The sequence below is a fragment of the Diaporthe batatas genome (genome assembly GCF_019321695.1).
Source record: "Diaporthe batatas strain CRI 302-4 chromosome Unknown Contig00028, whole genome shotgun sequence".
Lineage (NCBI taxonomy): Eukaryota > Fungi > Ascomycota > Sordariomycetes > Diaporthales > Diaporthaceae > Diaporthe > Diaporthe batatas.
Window position 1 is genome coordinate 1 of NW_025408575.1, and position 21949 is coordinate 21949.

Consider the following 21949-nt stretch of genomic DNA (forward strand, 5'->3'; position numbering starts at 1 on the left):
AATTCTATAGGCTATAATATAATATATTATTTTTAAAATAATTTAATATATAAATAAAATATTTATAAATTATTTTATTATTTATTATTTAAATTAAATAAACTACCAAACTCCTTTAATAGTAGAAATATTATATAAGTATAGTTTTTATTTTTAAGAGCTTTATTTAAAATTAAAAATATATTTATTTAAACTATTATAGCCCTAAAAGTATTTTATAAATATAAAGAAATCTAGTTAATCTTTAAAATAAAAATATTTATTTAAAAATATTAATTATTTAAAATATATTTTAAAAGTATAAATAGTAATTATAAAATAAAACTTAAAGTACTTTTAAAGTTTATTATTTAATTATTAAATTTTCTTTTAGGTAGGTATATACTTTACTTTTAAATTTTTGCTTAAATAGTTTTATATTTATACTTTTTATATAAAATAAAATTAATATATTATTATTTTAAAAAAATATTATTTATATTTATAATAATTATAAATTAGATTTGCAAACTTATTAATTAGTAGGTTTAATTACTTTAAAAATATTAATAGTAATATTGCTTTTTTAAAAGTAAATTTTAGCTAGTTTTTAATTATATTAGTTGTATTTTTAAAGGATATTTAAAAATGCTTGCTTATATTCTTTTTGCAAGTTACTAAAATAGTATAATAAAACCTTTAAAAAATTTATAAAAAGTAAAATTAAATAAATTGAATTTTTAATGCTATTTAAAAGCTTACTTATATTTTGGCCAACTAATATAAGATTAGCTTTAACTTATATTATTATCTTAAGCTAGTTAAATTTTTAAAAGATTTTCCTTTAAATATTATTATATTATATAGCTTATTTTAATAATATAAAATTAGCCTTTATAGTTTATAAATGATTTTTAGGGCTTAAATATTTTATAACCTTATTAAAAATTTTAAAATATATTTTTATTTTAATATATAAAAGTATTAATTTAAATAAATAAATATTATAAAATTATATTATTTTATTATAAAATAAAATAAAATTAAAGCTATTTAAAAAATAATATATTAACTTATAATATTTAATATATATTATAAATAAATAAGGTTTATTTAAAATTAAAACTAATTTATAATTAGTTTTTTAATATAATAAAATAGTTATTTTATAGGTTATAAAGCTATTCCTAAAACTAAATATAGCTTAAAAGTAAGCTTTTAATTTTAATTTTATTTAAAAATAACACCTTTTAATTAATACTTAAATAAAGCCTATTTTTCCTTTAAATTATAATATTTATATTTTTAAATATATTATTAAAATTAATTATACGCCTTAAGGGCTGCCTAAGTATATTTAGATATAAACCTTAATATATTAATAGGTTAATAAAGTAAGGTTTATAATATTAAATTTTAAAATAAAAATATTTTTTTATTTTAAAAATAATAACTATTAATAATAAGTTTTTCTAATTTAATATAAATTATTAATATTAATAGCTTTAAAAGCTATTATATTATATTATTATAATAATAATATAATAAATAAAATATAAAAATAAAAAGGTTATTTAATTTAAATATGCTTTAAATATAAAAATATAAAAGTTTAATTTATTAAATATATATAAAATTAGAAATTTACCTTTAATATAAAGTATAATTATTTAATTCTTTACTAATTATTAGCTACTAATAATAAGTATATTAATTTTAAGCCCTTTTTAAAATGGGTATTTAACTTTTTAAAATAAGTAATTATTTTTATAATACCCTAATTTATATTTATGAATATTTTATAATTTAAAAATTAAATCTTGGCCTATATTAAAATTTATTATTTAGTAATAGATTTTTAGGTATATATTACCCTTATATTCCTATATTTTTATATTTTTAATTAAATTTTTAAAGTTTTTTATTTTTAAATGTAGTTAGCGTTTAGAAATACTACTAGGTGGTAATATATAACCCGCTTATTAGAATTTAACCTTTTTTTTATTATTTAAGCCTATTATATTTTTTAGTATTATTTAGTTTTATATAATAAACTTAGTAGGGGCTTATTTTATTAATATTTTTAATTTATTTAAAATTATTTAATATTAGGAGATAAGCCCTTTTACTATTATATTTAAACTTTTAAAAAAAAGTATTTTACTTTATTTAATATTTTAAAGTAATAAGTATAAAACTAGTTTAATATTTATTAAAGGAAATTTTAAAAGACTTTATTTTAATACTAAAAACTTTTATTTTTATTAGAAATATTATTTTAGCTTTTATTATTTTTTTATGCCTGTAAATAGGTGTTAAGAAAAGTAAATCTTATTTAGCTTGCTTATAAAATTAAGATCTTTATTAACTATATTATTATAGCTTTTAAAATTTATAAATACTAATAGCACCTAATTTAAAGTGTTTAAGGAATTATTTATATATAATAAATTTAAATTATTAATAATTATTATTATATTATTACTTTTATTAAATTTTTATTTTATAATTATAATTAATATTATAAGATTTTCATTTTTATTTATTATTTTAGTTTAGTTATTAGTAATAGTACTAATTTTAATATTAGAATTTCTAGTATTAATATTTTATTATTAGGCTTGGTTATTAATAGTATTAATTTTAGTATTAGGATTTCTAGTATTAATACCTTATTACTAGATTTGGCCGTTAATATTAATATTAATTTTAGTATTAAGATTTTTAGCATTAACATTTTGTTGCTAGGCCTATTTATTATGGGCAACTAAATTTAAACTTTGTGAGTATATAGGTGTTGGTTTTTAAATTACTTTCTTTATAATTTAATAGTAATTTTAAAGAACTTTTTTTATTTATTAAACTTTTTTTTTTATTTTTTAAACTTTTAGGAAGTTAATTTTACTTTTATTTTTTTTAAAATTAATTTTATTTTACTAAATTTTTAGGCAAATATTTAAAGTTTTCTTTTAAATTTAAAAATTAGAATGTTTTTAAATAAAATATTACTAAAATTATAAAAATTGCTATATATGGAATTTAGTTTGGTTTTTATTTTAAATTATAATGCCTATATTAAATAATATTTAACTACTTTTTGTAAAATAAAAAAGCTTTAATAAACTATTTATAATATAATAAACTTTATTTTTAAAAATAAAGAGGTAAATAAAATATAAAGATAAAAAATAAATTAAATAATTTAAATAGTAAATAAAGTGTTCTTTTATAAATATATATACTTAATATATAATTATAATTTATTTTTCTTTTATAAAAATTAAATTAAGAATAAAGTATTTTTTAAATTTAATTTTAATAGTTTTTATTTAATGCTATGTTATATTAAATTATCTAGCTTATATTAAGCTGCTAGCTATTTAATATTTACTTACCTTAAATTCTATTTTTTTTATAATATATTTAATTTTTTAATTTAATTTATTTATATTAATATATTAATTTAACTAATTTATTAACTAATTGAATGGTTTATTAATTAATTGAGGCCTATATTAATTAGTTAAATGCTTTATTAACTAGTTAAGGCCTATATTAACTAGTTAAGGCTTATATTAACTAGTTAAGGCCTATATTTAAGGCTTATATTAACTAATACTTTATTGATTAGTTGAACGCTTTATTGATTAGTTGAGGCCTATATTAACTAATTAAATGCTTTATTGACTAGTTAAGGCCTATATTAATTAGTTGAATGCTTTATTAATTAGCTAAGGCTTATATTAACTAGTTAAGGCTTATATTAATTAGTTAAATGCTTTATTAACTATAATATTAATTTTAATATTATTAATAATTATAAAATATTTTTAACTTTTTTATTATAAGTTAAATTATAAAGGCTTAAAAATATTTATTTATATAATAAATAATTTTATAGTAAAATTAATTATTATAATATAATTATTATTAATATAACTATTAGTGGTTGGGCAATATTGCTATTTTAATATGCTGTTTTAAAGATTTTAAAAAAGTAATTTATTTAAGGCTAACTAATATAATTAAAAGCTTAATTTTTTTATAGCTTTTATTAAAAAGATATTAATATTATAAACTTTATTTTATGTTTTATATATAGAAAGAGAATGCTTGTAATTAAATAAAACTATTTTATTGTGGTAATAATAAGAAAAAAGGCCTATAAAAATTGCTAAGAATTTAATAACCTATTTAATAGCTATATTATACTTTAAAACTATTTAAAATTAAATAGAGGCTATATAAACTATCTTCTTTATTATTAAAATATATATAAGTATAAAAAATTTGCTATAATAAAGGATAAAACTTATTTTTTAATATTAAAAAATATTTTATTAAATTAATTTTAAAAATATAGAATATTAAAAAGCCTAATTAATTTAATTAAAAAGGATTAAATGCTGCTAGTAATATAAAGTAAATAATTTTATAAGTTGTAAATATTATATATTATTTAATATTTTTTTTTTATAAGGTTAATTAGGTATATTATTATGCTAGTATTAAATATTTTGTATGTTTGTTAGTAATGCGGCTAGATTACTAGTTTTAGCCTTGGCCGCCTTAACTTTTAGCGGTTTTATTCCCTTAGCTTAGCCCTTTATTTTTAGCCTTTTTATTTATAATCTTTCCGTTTTTATTTTAGCCGCCTTAACCTTTAATGGTTTTGTTTTTTTAGCTTAGCCTTTTATTTCTAGCCCCTTTATTTGCGGCCCTTTTGTTTGTGGCCCTTTTATTTATGCCCTATTTATTTATAGCTATTTTGCGTTTTTTATTTTTTTTGCTTTTATATTATTTACTTTTGCCCTATAAGTGCTTTTTTTTGTAGTTTTATATTAGCTAGTATAAATTGCGGGGAGGGTTTATAGTTATTATTTAACTCTATAATATATTTAGTGGCTAATATATAATTTTAAAAGTTGGAGAAAATGTAATTTATATATTAATTATTAAAATTGTTTAGGAGGGTAATATAATTTTTAAAAATATTATTTCTATTTGTGTAGTATTTATAAGAATATGGCGCTTTTATTTTTTAGGTTTAATATAATATAGCTTGTATAGCTACCCTTTTAACTTATAAAAGTATTAAAATTAATAGTATAAGGAAATTTAATAAGTTAAGAACTAGATGCTAGATAAAAAGTAGGTAAAAAGGCCTATTAATAGGGTTATTAATGTAAATAAATATAGCATTATTATTATTAGGGTTATAATTAATAGCAGCTAAGTTATTATTATAATAATAGTTATAAATAAAGTTAATTATAATTATAATTATTTTAATATAAATAAGCTTAAATAAAATTTATATTTATATTAATATAAATTCCCTAATAATATATATTTATAATATATTAATTAATAATTTATATAATATAGTTATATTAAGTATTTAATAATATTAATATTAAAAGTAATATAAATAAAATTTTATTATTTATATATAGAAGAGAGAGTTTTATATATATTTAAATAAAAGAGTTATTAAAAGAAAAGAAAGAAGAAAAAAGTTATATATAAGAAAATAGTAGCTGGTACTATTTAATTTAAAAGAATAGTTTAACTATTTATATTAGTTTTATATTATATTAATATATTAATAACTAGTATTATATAACTTTATAATATTTATTAAGGCTATTATAGCCACTTAATATTACTTATTTAATTTAAAAGAAAAAATATATATAAATAATGCTAAAAATATAAGTTTTTTATAAGTAAAGGCTTAGCTGCCTATTAGTAAATAGGGTAATGGTACTAAATTCTTTTTTTAAGATTATTAAAGGCTATTATAGCAGCAAATTATTTTATTGGCCTATATTACTTTTATTTAATAATTAATTTAAGGGTAATGCTAGGTAAATTATTAGGTATTTATGTAAATAGTAAATATACTTAGTAATAAAGCGAATTTTTTTTATTTAATAAGTACTATTAAATAATAATTTACTTTTATATAAACTATTAAAGGATATTTTAGGTAGGATAAGTTAACTTTATAGGTATTTTTTAAATATAATAATAAAAATATTTATAGTAATTTAATATTAGTAAAATAATTATTTTTAATATATAAAATAATAACTTTATAGAAAATAGCAAGATATTAGTAATGACTTAAATACTTTTACCTTAGATAAAAAGTAAGGGATAAAAAACAAAGAAGAGGGATAAGGAATAAGAGAGGGATAAGAAAGGGATAAGAGAGGGACAAGAAAAGGATAAGGAATAGAGATGAAAAAGGGACGAGAAATAAGGATAAAAGAGGAATAAGAGATAAGGATGAAAAAGGGACAAAAAATAGGAATAAAAGAGGAATAAGGGATAAGGATAAAAAAGGAACAAGGAATAGGAATAAAAGAGGGATAAGGAATAGGGATAAAAGAGGAATAAAAAATAAAAGAAAGATAAAAAATAAAAATAAAAAAGGGATAAGGAATAAGAAATGAAGTATAAAGAATAAGAAAGATTTCTTTAAGGGTTTAAGGGCTTTTATTTATAACCTAAAAATATTTAAGCCAAAATATTAGCAGGCGGGCTAAGTACTTAATTTATTAGGCCATTATTACAAAAAGGTAAAAAGGCAATTATATATTATATATAAAAGAAAGTAGATTAATAATTATAGTTTAAATAATAATATTAAATAATTTTATTAAAAATAAATTTAATAATATATTTATATAAATATAGGGATTAATAATATTTATAATATATAAAAGAGGAAAATAAATTAGTTTTATAGTTAAATTTCTAGCTTTATAGTAGTTATTAAGCTATATATTTAAAATTATAAAATTAATAATTATAATTATATAAAGATTTTATTTATTATTTATATTATATTATAAAGTTTAAGGTAGTTTAAGTTTTTAATATTATTATAAATTATTAATAATATAAGGTTTATTATAAACCTTTTCTTTTAAGCTTTTAATATATTGTAAATTTATATTAAAGGTGGTAAAAATAGGGCCTAATAGCTTTTAGTATTTTAGTAATTAGCTTTATAAAGTATAACTTTTAGAAATAATATATTTATACTATTATTAGGCTTAAGGATAAACAACTTATTAATAATTTTAAATTTTAATTTAAATAGTTTTTATAATTAATAATATTTTATTAAAGTAAATATTAACCTTTATATTATATTTTATTAGTATATTTATAAAAATATATAAATAGCTGCTATTTAATTTATTATAATAACCAAGCTATATATTTAGTATAAAAAAAGTAGAGGTATGTTTTTAGTATTAAAAGATATATAAAAGGAAAATTTTTTAAATATTATTTTAATAAATTAGTAATTATTTATTAATAGTAATATTTTTATTTATTAGCTGGGCTTACCTAATAGTAGTAGCCTAATACCTTAATATATTTTATTTATTAAAGGTGGAAGCCTAATATTTAGGCTTTTATTATTTGCTAATAGCAGGCTTAAATTATTAAAATAAATATAGCTAAATAGTAGATATAATTAGTTGGCCTTACTCTAGGCGTATTAGTTTATAAAATGCATTTTTTTAAAGTTTTATATTAAAAGAAATATTATACTAGCCAAAAAGGTATAACCTAAAATAATTACGTTTTAGCGTTTTAAATATTAATAGCCTACCTTATTTAATATAGCTAAAAAAAATTAAATATAAACTTAATTTATTAAATATATAAAATAGAATTAATATTAATTATAATATATTTTAGCATAAAAAATATAATAAAAAATATATTAAAAAAGACTTTTAATAATTAAATATAATTTAAAATTATAAATAGTATATATAATAGTTTATTATTTAAAGTTTACTAAACTATTAAATTTTATTTAAGCTTAAGGCTTGGCTAAAAAATATATAAATTATATTTAAAACCTTATATTTAGCAATTTATTATATTACTAGTATTAGCTGCAAATATATTAGAGTTTCTTATTAAATTTATTAAGGGCCTTTAAAGTTTTTTTATATATTTAATAAGGCTTTTTAAATAATTTATTTAAAATAGTAATTATTTTATTAATATTTATATTTGTTAATAAGGTTATAAGTTAATAATAAAATTTGGGTAAAGAAAAAAAACTTATATAATTTAAATTGCGCTTATAAATTATAGTGAGGGAAGTAGCTAAAAGATTTAAGTATATGCCTATATTGTTATTTGCCAAAAATTATACCTATTTATTAGATTTACTTATTATATTATTTATTATAAAATAGGTTTTTATTATATTTTATATAGCTGCTAATTAATTGTGTATATAGGGCCTATTTATTTAAAATTTATAAAATGTTTTAATTACTTTTTTTCCTTATAAGGCACCTTATTAAGCTTTAAAATTTTTTTTAAATAGCCTTTTAGTAAATATTTAAATTAAAAATAAAAACGCCTTAAAATAAATTATATATATATTATAATAAAATAAGGCTATTTATATTAAAATAAAGCTTGTTTTTAATATTAATAATTTTTAAAATATAGTTAAATTTAATATTTATTTTAAATAGTTAGGTTTACTTTATGGTTCTTTATTATTAAATTTATGGGTTTTAAAGTATATATTTATTTAAATATATATTCTATAAGAGGGATATATAAAAGGCAAAGCTTTTAAGATATATAATATTAAGAAATTATGACGCAGCTTTTTTAATTGTGTGAAAGAATAGAAGAAGGCAAATAGCTTTAAATATCTATTAATACTTGTTTTTTTAAAACGCTTTATATATAGGCTTTAAAAGGTAAAATTATATTAATAATTAGTATAATAATATTATTAGAAAAGGAGCTATTAGTATTATAATTAGTGTGGTATAGTAATGGTGTGAGTGTAGGCTAAAGAAAGTATGGTTTTAAACTTTTAGTTTTTTAAAAATTCCTATAATATTTAGTAATTTTATTAGTACTTTTTTGCTAGGATTTTATAGTTATTTATTTTATAATTTAATTTAGTAAGATGTAATTTAAGGTAAATAAATAAGTTATTTATAAAGAGATTTTAGCTTTAAATATATTTTAATATAGCCTAGTTTAAAATATAATTTAATACTATTTTATTATTTTTTAGTTTTATTTGTTAATTTCCTATAAAATTAAAATTTAGAAAATAATATATAATTTCTTAAAGATTATATATTAATATTATTTATATTAGGGACTTTTTAAATTATTAATAATAAAATTATATTTATTATAATTAAATATAATAAATTTAGTTTTATTAAATATTATCTTAATATATTTTATATTATTAAATTATTTAAATATTTGGAATATATTTAATACTTGTTTTTATATAAATAAATTAGTAATATTATATTTTTAAAACTTTAAAAGTTTAATTTTATTATTAGATCTTAAAAGCGGCAATATTTAGTTAATAAGTATTATAAATATATAAAATATTTATTTATTTTATTAATATAAATAAAGTTTTAAAATTATTTTTATTAGCCAATTATTATATAAAACTTTAAGGTATAGAAATTATAGTTCTTTATGGGCTTACTTTTTATATTTAGTATAAATACTAGTAAAGGCTTATTTATAGTAATTATATTTATTTAGTAGTTTTATATATATAAACTAATAAATATAGCCTTTAAATATAGCTAATATAAAAAGGTTTTTAAATAAAATAGGGTTATAAAAATAAAGTCTTTTAAAATTAGTAATAAATTAATAATTTAATTTTTTTAAATTTAAATTAAATAATATAATATTTAAAATTTATAAAATATTAAAGGTTTTTATAATTATTAGTAAATATTAACTATTATATATATTATAATATTTATTTAAAAGGCTTATATATAGCTATAAGAGGCCTATTAAATTAAAAAGCTATTTAGCCCTTATTATTAATAAAAAATATTAAATTTGCTATTTTAGCTACTTCTATTAAGGTTTTTTAAATATAAAATTAAAATTTAAGTAAAGTTATTTAATTAATATAAAGTAAGAAATTTAAAAATAATAAAAGGTTTTTTATAAAATAAAATAAAAAAGGTTTAGGGTAAAAAAAAAGCTTAAAATAAAAAAGAAGCTTAAGGTAAAAAAGAGGCTAAAAGTAATAAATATTTTAAGTTTTTTAGCAGGCATTTAGAAATTATTAAAGTATAATTTAAGGAAATATTTTATTAGAAATAATTACACTTAGACTAAGTATATATATAGGAAAAATATAAAGACTAATAAATTTTAACTATTTATATATATAATTATTAAATTTTATATTTTAAATTACTATTAAAAATACCCTTATTTATTAAAATATTAAAATTAGTAGTAATAATAAGTTGCTTATACTAACTATTGTTTTTTAATTAATAGTTTTTTATATTTTTATAATTTTTATAAATATATATTTATTAATGGCTAATAAAGATATTTAATTATAAAATAAGTAGTTTTAGCAATTTATAAAAATAATTTTAGGTTTATAAAATAGTAGATATATTTATAACTATTTTTTTAAAAATTTAAAATAACCTAATAAATTTAAAAGTTAATAAAAGCTGCTATTTATTTATTAAAGTAGCTGCTAAGCCAGCCTACCTTATATTTTTATTTTATTTTATTTTATATAATTAACTATATAATAATTTATAATAGTTATTTTAAAAATTTTTAAAATAAAAATTTAGTTTTAACTATTATATAGTGTATAAAATATTTTTATAACTAAATTAAATATATATTATACTATAAATAGTTAGGGCTTAATATAATATTATATAAATATAAAACTATTTAATAAAAGTATATTATATAAATTATATATATATAATAATATATTCTTATATATTTTAATTTTTAAAGATGGGCCTTACTAGTATAACTATTAATATAAAATTATAATAAAATAATTATTATTTAAGTTTTATAAGCTATATATAATTTATATAAGTAGGTAAAATTAAATTTTACTTTATTTAATAGGTATATTAAGTATATTATAGGCATTACTTTTTTAATATAAATAGCATTTAAAGGCTTTAATTTATAGGTTATAAGTAATAAATTAATTAAGCCTTTTAGCCTATTTAAAAAGGTATTAATTATATGCCTCCTTTTATTATATAGTAAATAATTATATAAGTTTATAGTTGCTAGAATTTAATAAAATATAATAAAGTTTAATACTACTAATATGCTATAAATAGGCCTTTAATATATAAATTTATATATAATAGGGGGCTTATTTTAATTTATATTTTATTATGCCCTTTATACCCTTTAATTTCCCCCTACCTCTTATATTTTCCTTTAAGGTAAAAAATATTACTATATTATCTATTTTTTTATTAATATTTTTTCTTTTTACCTTATTAATAATAAGCTTTATATATATATAATTTAGGTTTTTTAATTAATAAATATAAATAAATTATATAAAATAAATTAAAATATAATATAGGGTTAAATTATAAGAATATTTACTAAAATATTTATTTAGGTAGATAGATAGGTAATATAGCGCGGCGCGCTTATATGCCTAAAAGTAAGGGTATATAAAGCTTAAAATTTATTATAGGCGCATAATTATATAGCGCTTTTTACTTAATATAAGAATGCTTTTATATTATTTAATAAAATTTATAATTTTATATTTTTATATAAGGTATACTAGCTTTTAATAGCAAGTATTATAGTATATATAGGTATTTTTTATAGTAAGTAGTATATAGCATGCAAACTACTTTGCTATTTTATTTTTTTTAATTTTATAAAAATATATTTTATTAATATAAATTAATTTTATATTTTTTATTTTTATTTTAAAACTTTATTTTTATTTTAAGCTATTATTTTATTTATAAAAGATTAATTATTAAAATTTAAGATGTATAATTAAAAGAAGTATTATATTAGTATTTATTTAAGTAGAAACTTAAATAAACTTAATATTTTTATAATTATTAAGCCTTTTATTTTTATTATATACTAATAAAGTATAAAATAGCTTTACTTTTAGGTTTTATATAATATAGTTATAATGCTTTAAGTAATAATTATAAGCTTAATATATTAAAAATAATTAGCATTTTATTATTAAAAATATAATAAATTTATATATATATATATTTAAAAATAATTAACTAGCTAATATATTAAGGTTTTTATTTAATGCTATAATTATTATAAATAGATTATTATTATTATTATTAATATTTTTTTAAATTTAATAAAGCTAAGAAAATTATAAAAAGTATTTTAAATATAAAAGGAAAATTACTATTTTATATAGCTAGTATTTACTAGCTTAAATTTAAAAGAGAAATAGTTATTTTAAAATAATAAAGGATTGAAGGCTATTAATAAAAATATAAATATTAATAAATTTTAGGCTTTTGGTTTTAATTATTATATTTTTTTTTATATATATATATATTTATTATTTAATTATTATTTATTTAAATAATATAGCTAATAAATATTTATATTACTTTATATTTAATGCTATTTTTAAAATATAATTTATAGGACTAATAAAAGTATATAATTACTAATTTATAAGGGCTTAGTAATAAAATTTTTTATAATATAGTAAAATAGTTTTTATACTTTTAGTTTAATTAGTTATAGTTTATTTTATATTTGCCTTATATATTTAGTTTTTAAATTTTCCTTTTATTTTAGGTAAATTTATTAATATTTTTATAATATAGTAATTATTTATTATATATAATTTTAGTAGTATTTATTAATATTATTTTTATTATAAAATAAATATATTTTAAAATAGTATATAAAATTATTTATTTTTATTTTAATATTATTATAATTAGAAATTAGTTTTAATTTAAAAGATTAAATTTTAAGGTAATTATTTAAATATTTATATAAAATATAAAATATTAGATTATGGAAATTATTAAAAAATTTGGAAATATTTTAAATTTATTTATAAAAGGTATAATTAATATAATATATATAATAAAAAAATAAGTTTTTAATTTTTATTTTAATAATTAGTATTAATTTTAAGCTATTTAATAAATTTTTAGCTTAATAATTAAAATTAAAATATAAAAAGCTAAAATTTTTATTATAGCTATTTATATATATTTAACTTTTAATTTTATATTATTTAATTTAGGCTTTAAAAATATAATTATATTATATTAAGTGTTATTAATAAAAGTTAATAATAAAAGATTATATTATATTAAAATTTTAAATATATTTATAAAAATAAATAACCTTTTTTTATATATTTATATTTTAAAATATTTTTATATATATATTAAAATAAATATTTATATTAGTATATATTATAAAGAACTTAAAGAGATTTTAGCCTTATATTATTATAAAGCTTTTATATTAATATATTTAAATAAAAATTTAGTTTACTAATTTAAAACTTTTATTTTTAATAACTTTTTAGCTTTTAAACTTAAATAAGCTATTTTTATTTAATTAGGTGTTTATATATAGTTATTATAATTAATTTATTATATATAATTTTATAATATTTTTAGTTAGCTACTATAAATATACCTTACCTTATTTATTTTTTTTTAGTTTTTATTTTAATATTTTTATTTTTATTATAGGGTTTTATTTATTATTAAAGTTTATTATTATTTTATTTTTTTAATTATTATTATTTTTTAATTAATATTATTTTTTAATTATTATTATTTTTTAATTATTGCTATTTTTAATTATTATTATTTTTTAATTATTATTATTTTTAATTATTATTATTTTTTAATTATTATTATTTTTTAATTATTTTGGTTTTTAATTTTATATTTATTAATAGTTTAGTATAAGGCCGCCTAAATATAAGTAAAAGCTTTTATATTTAAAAGTAGAAAATTTAGTTTTTATTATTTTATTAATTATTATTATTTTATTAGTTATTATTATTTTATTAATTATTATTATTTTATTAATTATTATTATTTTATTAATTATTATTATTTTTTAATTATTATAGTTTTTGGTTTTTACTTTTATATTTATTAATAGCTTAATATAAAGCTATTTAAATATAAATAAAATATTTTATATTTAAAATTTAATTAATTAAAGTAAAAGTATAATATTTATTATTTTTAATTGCTTTAATTTTTAATATTATATTTATTAATAGTTTAATATAAAGTTTTATTTTTAAAATTAGAAATTTATATTCTACTTTTATATTAAAAGCCTATTTTATAGTAGATTAAGGTTGGGAAGCTAAATAATATATTGTTTGTTAATTAATTATTTTTTTAGTTTTTTTAGTTTTTTTAATTTTTTTAATTTTTTTAGTTTTTTTGGTTTTTTTAGTTTTTTTAATTTTTTTAGTTTTTTTAGTTTTTTTAGTTTTTTTAATTTTTTTAATTTTTTTGGTTTTTTTTATATTTTTAGCCCCCATTTTATAACTTAATATAAAATTATTACTAGTTAAAAGTATATATTTTATTTTTATATAAAAAATTTATTTTATAGTGGGCTAAAGTAGAAAGAAATTAGCTATATTTTATTTTAAAATGGCTGGCTATAATGGTAACTAAATGGTAGGGTTAATAGTAATATTTTTAAAAAATAGAGCTGTAGCTAATAAGAATGCCAAGCCCTTATTAGTAGTATTAGGGTGCCTGGTTTAAATATTTTTTGCTTCTTAAAATATTAATATTACTGTTAACATTTTACAATTATAATGCGGAACTAGGTACACGGAATACCGCGTTGTCCACGGGATCCGCGATGGAGGAGTATAGACCCTCAAAACGGGCGCGTCAAGCCTGTGAGCCGTGCCGGTGAGAGCGATTTTATGTTTCCTGTGCTTGCGAGCAGACGGACGTCAAAGTTTCCTAACATGTTACAGGAGAAAAAAGTTAAAATGCCCTGGTGAGAGGCCAGCCTGCTCCTATTGTGTTCGTCTCGGGCAGGACTGCGTGTACGCCACAGGAGAAGACGAACGACCCAACCATGCAATGGTTCGCTGTGTTTTGTCAGTCAGTTCAAGTGTATGATAAACAGTAGACTGATCGGCATCCCCAGCAAGAAAGAATCCACCAGCTGGAGAGCAAGTTGGATCAGCTTATCCAGTGCCTACGGTCAGCCACAGCATCAGCCCCGGTCGAGATCTCCTTTTATCGAGCGTCTCTGATATCTCTCCATTAGACCCGAGATCGCCAGTAGAGCCAGCTACCCTGTGGCTACACAAGAAATCCCGTCCATGCTAAACGAGTCACATGAATCGAATGTTCAACCTTCTTCAAGCCTCAGGCACCTGGAGTCAGCTTTGCAAGGGCATGTGTACATCAGCAGTATCTATACCCATGCTTTCAATCACTGTAGATACCAATACATACTTCCGACCATTGTGCTAATCAAAGGGTAGAACGGACGGATCGCCAAGTGGGAGCGCTTCCCAGGACCTGCGAGACCATGGCCGCCTCTATATGACTTGGTGTCATCGGCAGCCTTTGCAACTATTTGATGAAGACAGCTTTCTTGACTCGCTCGAGTCAAGAGACCACGAGCTAATCCTGGCACTCCAGAGTCTGTCTCTACGGTTTACTGCAAGGACAAGCCCACAGGAGATTTCGGAGAAGACAAGGTCTCTGGCAGAAACGTCTTATCGACTCGTCATGAAGAGAGTTGCACAAGGCGAGGTGCAGCTGTCTACCTTGCAGACACTATGCATGTTGAGTATGGTTGACTTTGCAGGTATGTAGCGGTGACCCTCCCGCGAGTTCTGCAACTAATCGTATCACTCATTACAGCTGGAAGGACTCTCAGAGCATATATGAACTGCGACCATGGCTTACAACTTGTCCAGAACTTACTATGGTCGTTGAAACCTTGTCAAACTAGGGCCCTGATTCAGAACTCCGAGTTCATCGCATGCGTCCAGAGCCTTATTACCCTACACAATTTGCATCACACTGCGGGTTGGTCGGTGACTCCCGAGCCTTCTTCTGGATTCTACAATAGCTATGCAGACTCGCCATTGGCAGTGAGACAATTGCTGTCTTGCGCCGGAAACAACGAAAAGGACGATATTCTAGTCTTCACCAACCAGCTCTCTGAGGTATGGCACATGGCAAGCTGCTACGCCGCCCGCCCAGCAGACTCGAACACCTTGCCCCCTTGGAAACCGGACTCCGACTACTCACACATCATGTCGAGACACCTCGATATCGACAGCCGGGTACCGACCAAGTACCGCTGGCGCGAGAACAACTTGAAGTTCCAGGAACTCGATTCTGCCGAGCTTCAGGAGCAGAGAGGTTACTGGGGGCCATGGCTTTTCGTGCAATTCGTCTATGCTGCGATCCCCTGCCTGCTGAATCACCCGTTCTTGCTCTCGATGAGGCTTCGAAACTTCCGGCACACGATGCCGCAATCTTTCATCCAGCAATCCTTTGAACAGATCACGCGCCACGCGGGCTGGATCATGTACTTCCTTGACTTGCTCGAAAGCAAGACATTTCAGATCTCGGACCCTGTCTTGGGCCAGTGCGTTGCTATTATAGCTACGATTCACCTCCAACACAGCTTTGTGCGTAATGACACACTTCGTGCCAGGGCTCAGACCGGGTTCGAGAAGTGTATGGTGTTCTTGCGGGGACTCGGGCGTATATGGCCTAACATAAGCGTCACGGTATGCTTCCCCCCCCCCCATGCCACTTTCCGACCGCCTGTCCATTCTGACTGACATCGTAATGTTTCCCAGGCAGATAAGTTACAGAGACTACAAAAAAGCGTCGTGGGTGTTGTGGACGCTTCTACTGCACGACTGAATGACCATGCACCGGAAGGGCAAACCTGGTCAATCGATGCAGCATTACTATGGGAATTGTTGGTCTACGAGAAGGCAGGATACTCCAGCTTATCTGAGAACCTTTCATCAGTATTTGGAGACACGCTTCTGCCAACTTCGTTGGCTCCAGAGATGGAGGCAGGAGAGGTCGAGACAGAGTTCGACTTGATCGGCTCCGAGGGCATTGCTGGTCACAAGACGGTTCACAAGGAGACACCTCTTCATGCTCCAGGACAAGATGCAACCATTCTGGACTCAAGCTTACCCATTCCGAGAGCCACTTCTGTCCCGGAAGCAGTCCCAGGAGCTATATCGCCACCATTTATGAACGCGGTGGGCCGGACTCAGAGCCCACCGGGATTTTTCCTAGGAGCTGATGCTTACAATAGAACGATTGATGCGTGGTTGGACTTGGACCTGTGAAACGGGCGTAAGAGCAAGGGGCCAGTTGTCTGAATACAGCATGTAATTTGGAACTAGCTATGTTTATCATCAACTTACCACAACAACTGAAGTCCTTGTATCTACCTGAATAGACACTGTCGGATGACCTGTTGGACGAAAATTTGCCATCTTCTGACCATCCCGCGTTTGCCTGCTCGGAACCGTACAAACAATGTGGCCACTGCACTCAATACTACCACGCCAACTGCTCTGAGGCCGAGCATGTGATTTTCTCACAAAGCTCTATGTCCTCCTGAGTCTTTTCAGTCAACTTGTACTGCGGCGTTGCGGGCCAGAGCTCCCGCTTCAATTGTGCTTCTCTCTCATAGTGACTCTTCACCAAGTCTCTAGTGACCTTTTGAAAGTACAGGGGGCCCTTTGTTCACCATGTCTGTCAGTGAGGGAGGGATTACATGTGAGATGTGCTCTCAGAGTATGCATGAAGACTTGCCTTTTCCGCAGTAGGGTGAAGCTCTCCATTGATGAAGACGCTCCCATTCAAATTCCTCTGGGCGGCATTACAGAGGTCTTTATCCTCCCTTAAAATTGTCTTGAATGTCTCCGTGACGTACGTGAATTCCTCATCTGTCGCATCTCTGTGCCTGTAGAATTCATACTCCATCTGTGTTTGAGTGGCCGAGACTGGGATGCATCGCATCATGTAAAAGAAGTGCGGGCTTTACAAGATCAGGACGTGCCAGAATCCTTATGGATGACTTGATTCTAATGATTTGAACACTTACGAGACTGTCATGCACGCATTGGGGTAGTAGAAGGTACTGTATATCCCCAACCCGACAACACCGGGCTTGTCGGTGTTGAAATGTTGGATATGGCCACCCTTCGTCTCAACCCAGTATTTGTTGAGGTCCGTGAGGCCGTTCAAGGCTGGATGGCCAGTGGGGCAATGATAACACTTTCGGCGTCAGTATCTAATGAGATAGGCCTTTGGACTTGAGGTAAATGCAGTTACTGTTGCATGTATCACCTACTTACCTCGTTGTAGTTGTCTGCCAATGTCTTCCAATTGTATTCTCCTAGCATCTCCCACTGATGATCAAAGTGGTACTCGGCAAAATTGAATTCCTGCAGTCTTGTTTGGCGGTCAACTCCCTCGAAGTCGTCTTCCCATGAGACGGCCGGAGTGCGGTCTGAGTCTAGGTTAACCCAGATGAAGCCGAGGTCGTCGATGTGTACGTGAATACGGAAAAGACCGTTTGACTCTTTCTTGAACCCGTCCAAGTCTTGATACTTGGGTGCTTTGGCCAGGGCTCCCTTGAAGCTATACGACCATCCTGTACACCCTGTCAGACATGGAAACAATCAATTGATACCTTTTGTGCTGCGCGCTGACTATTACAATCTGGTTTGACATACCGTGGTACTTGCATGCAAGGACACTGGAGGTTCCGCAGTCCCGCTCAATGATTGGAAATGCGCGATGTCGACAGATGTTATGGAAGGCATTGATGTTGCCTTCACGGTCCTTGATCAAGAAGAATTGGAAACCTGCTTCTGTGATTCGGACAAAGTCTCCTGTCTTCGGGAGCCTCAATTCATGGGACACTAACATCCATTTGCGGGAGAAGATGGCTCTTCTCTCCAGCTCGTACATCTCTGGAGATCTGTACCAAACGGACGGTAAAGCCAGGGTGGGCGCATGCTCGGAGTTGCTCTCAGCCGGAGCCTTCACAAGCCCTAGGAGCCTGTTCATCTTGATTTATGATAAGAATCTTCCACACGAAGGCTTCTGTATCAAGCAAAATTTGGTTGAGGGATTCATCCGTAGTAAGCAGGAATAAGGTCTACTTCGCTATGGCACTGCAGCACTGGTTCACTACGCACGTCATAATCAAGGTCCCCAAAATAAATACAATCTCCTTTCCATACATTTATCATTTGCCCTGTATTCCTGTTGGTTTCGATTCCGTTCCGGTTCCTGTCCGTGTCCGTGAATATCACACCGCGTATCAAAGTGGGGACGGAAGACGGCCCGGGTCCGGGTGGGCTAAACATGTCTCAGTAGCCCCGAGAATCAGCGACTCGCCGGATAGGCACGATATTCAAGCTCTTACTTTGGTGCGAGGGACACAAATGTTAAACTTGTGGTCTTGGCAACTTGATAATAGACATCAAGGTTGGATGATTCCAATCTACCGCCCGGTATGTATCGGAAACGGCCCGTCCGCCGGTGGCTCACAGAGTCGCTGGATGAGATAGCAGCCGTTGAACTCTCATTATTGTCTAGTATAGTTCTATCTTCAGTTTGTTCATATCCTGGCAGGCAACTAAGTGATAGGTTATTGGATATGTCGAAAGTCGCTTGTCTAATGCTTCTACTCTTGCCGACTCGCTTCTCTGGTTCCTCCACGCATTCACAGACCCAGGCGGGCAATGGCGCCTGTCAGTAATGATCAAAGCCCGGAAGATGGGTGTCAAGCCAATGGAAGCCAACTCCGTTGCATCATTATTGGTGCAGGGTCAGTCTTGAGCATGCCCAAGAAAAGGGTTAGTGTGAGCTAACATTGTGTCTCAGGGTATCAGGTTTGCTGATGGGTACGATGAGTTCCCCTTATAATCAATTCACTCTGATGACATCTCATTATGTTCAGCATACAAACTCCGCGAGCATTTCAATGGCAGCATCGCATTCTCAATTTACGAGAAGTCTCCTGATTTAGGAGGAACATGGTTTGAGAACAAATATCCAGGTTCGTTTTGCACGTGTGAATACACAAGCAATGAAGCCAGCCATGATGTGACAAAATCATCGACTGATCAAGGATTCAATCTCACTCCAGGGTGTGCTTGTGACGTTCCAAGCCACATATATCAGTACCCCTTTGCTCTGAACCCGTCGTGGTCACAGTTGTGAGTACCTTGCCTGCGCCCCGTCCACTTTACCAGAGTACTGAGTCACCCCGTGGGACCGTATCCAGCTATGCATCATCTGATGAGATTCAAGCCTATCTGAAACGTTTTGCTGGCGTTCATGGACTCGAACAGTTCATCCACTTCAACAGTAAGGTCATTGAAGCGAGGTGGTCTGAGAATTTAGCGAAATGGAACGTCACGATCGACGGGATGGCAGATGTTATTCAGTCAGAGATTTTGGTTAACGCAGGCGGCATCCTCAACAACCCCAAACTTCCTAGCATACCGGGTTTCTCAAGCTTTGCGGGTCAGCACCTCCACACGGCAAGCTGGGACTCCAGCGTAAAGCTTGATGGGAAGAGGGTCGCCGTCATTGGTGCCGGTGCAAGCGCCGTTCAACTACTACCCCAGATTCAGCCACTGTGCAGCCAAGTCGATGTCTACATTCGAACCCCGTCTTGGATCACGGCACCTGCTGGAATCACCTTGGCTGATGCTGAAAATATGAACCCGGTTTATAGCATCAAAGATATGGAGCGATTTGCCAGTGATGAGGACGCCTACCTTGAGACTCGCAAGGAGCTTGAAAACTATTTGTGTGTGGTTGCCAAACTTGCTCTTGGCACCCTCCAGAACTGACATTTATTCCCAGCAATGGTAACTTCCTGGCCTACTTCAAGAAGACTCCTGAGCAGAAAGATTTGAAAGCTCAATTCGAGTCACGTATGAGGGAACTCATCATAGACAAAACCCTACAAGAAAAGTTGATCCCGTCATTCGAGGCTGGGTGCAGGCGGATCAATCCTGGTGAACAATACCTCGTCGCGTTACAGGAACCCAATGTCCACGCGAATTTTGATCCTATCGAGAAAATCACAGCTACTGGTGTCGTCGTGTCGGGAGGCGTGGAGCATGCAGCTGATGTTCTCATTGCGGCCACTGGGTTCGACACTACTTTCAGACCTCGGTTTCCCATCATTGGTCGGGACGGTCTCAATTTGCAGGACGTGTGGCGTTCTGACCCGGCCTCCTATATGGGAATTGGTGTGGCAGGCTTCCCCAATTACCTCACTTTTCTTGGCCCAAACACGCCTATCTCAAATGGTAGCCTAATGGGTGAGTGCAGTGATGGCGCAAGTGCACTTTAACACGATGCTGACACGATAATCAGGTTCCCTCGAGGCAACAAGCGACTACTTCATCCGTCTTCTGAGAAGGGTGCTACGACAAAGGGTTCGGTGTTTCGATGTGAGAAGGGAAGCACAAGATGACTTCGTTAATCACACAAATGCGTATATGCAAGATATGGTGTGGACAGGGACATGCAATAGTTGGTGTATGGCTCAATCCTTCTTTCAAACTTGGGATATTTTATGAGACCTTTTACTGACCACCTAACAATCCTCCCCAGTCAAAACGAACGGAAGAGTCACAGCATTGTGGCCTGGCAGCTCATTGCATTACATTCAGACTTTGGCGGAAGACCGATGGGAGGATTACGACTGGAAATATACAACACAGAATCGGTTCAGTTACTGGGGTCCAGGCATCTCATGGGTAGAAGACCCCTCTATCGATCCCCTAGGGGTTGATGAAAGCGACAGCCGTGTTACAACGGCAACAATTCCTCGCAGGGGAGATGATATAAGCTTCTACCTACGGAAGCATAATCCATTGCCAGATGATATGATTTAGGTCCAATTTGGAAGCCTCAAACTAGAGTTAGCAAAGAAAAAGGACAAAATACAGATCGATCGAGTCCATTATCGGACAAAAGTGCCAGTCGCGCGCTGAGATTCAAACCGAATGCTACTAGTAGAATCCTTTGAATAATTTATCTACAATCCACATATAGATACG

At 25.8% G+C, this 21949-nt stretch overlaps 3 protein-coding genes across 3 annotated transcripts; 2 read left to right on the forward strand and 1 right to left on the reverse strand.

Moving 5' to 3' along the window:
- Window positions 1-15754: 15754 nt before the first annotated feature.
- KVR01_013539 (uncharacterized protein) lies at window positions 15755-17194 on the forward strand (the record flags this gene model as incomplete). The annotated part of the gene is made up of 2 exons (XM_044790777.1): window positions 15755-16612; window positions 16685-17194. 2 exons carry the CDS (start codon window positions 15755-15757, stop codon window positions 17192-17194), a joined length of 1368 nt encoding a protein of 455 aa, XP_044637467.1.
- A 214-nt stretch (window positions 17195-17408) lies between these two features.
- On the reverse strand, window positions 17409-18929 carry KVR01_013534 (uncharacterized protein; the record flags this gene model as incomplete). The annotated part of the gene is made up of 5 exons (XM_044787435.1): window positions 17409-17562; window positions 17629-17892; window positions 17959-18131; window positions 18212-18510; window positions 18593-18929. The coding sequence occupies 5 exons, from the start codon at window positions 18927-18929 to the stop codon at window positions 17409-17411; spliced, it is 1227 nt and encodes a 408-aa protein (XP_044637462.1).
- A 714-nt stretch (window positions 18930-19643) lies between these two features.
- Window positions 19644-21341, forward strand: KVR01_013553 (uncharacterized protein; the record flags this gene model as incomplete). Its single annotated transcript, XM_044787770.1, has 5 exons — window positions 19644-19695; window positions 19828-20086; window positions 20155-20685; window positions 20742-21205; window positions 21304-21341. 5 exons carry the CDS (start codon window positions 19644-19646, stop codon window positions 21339-21341), a joined length of 1344 nt encoding a protein of 447 aa, XP_044637481.1.
- Window positions 21342-21949: the final 608 nt, after the last annotated feature.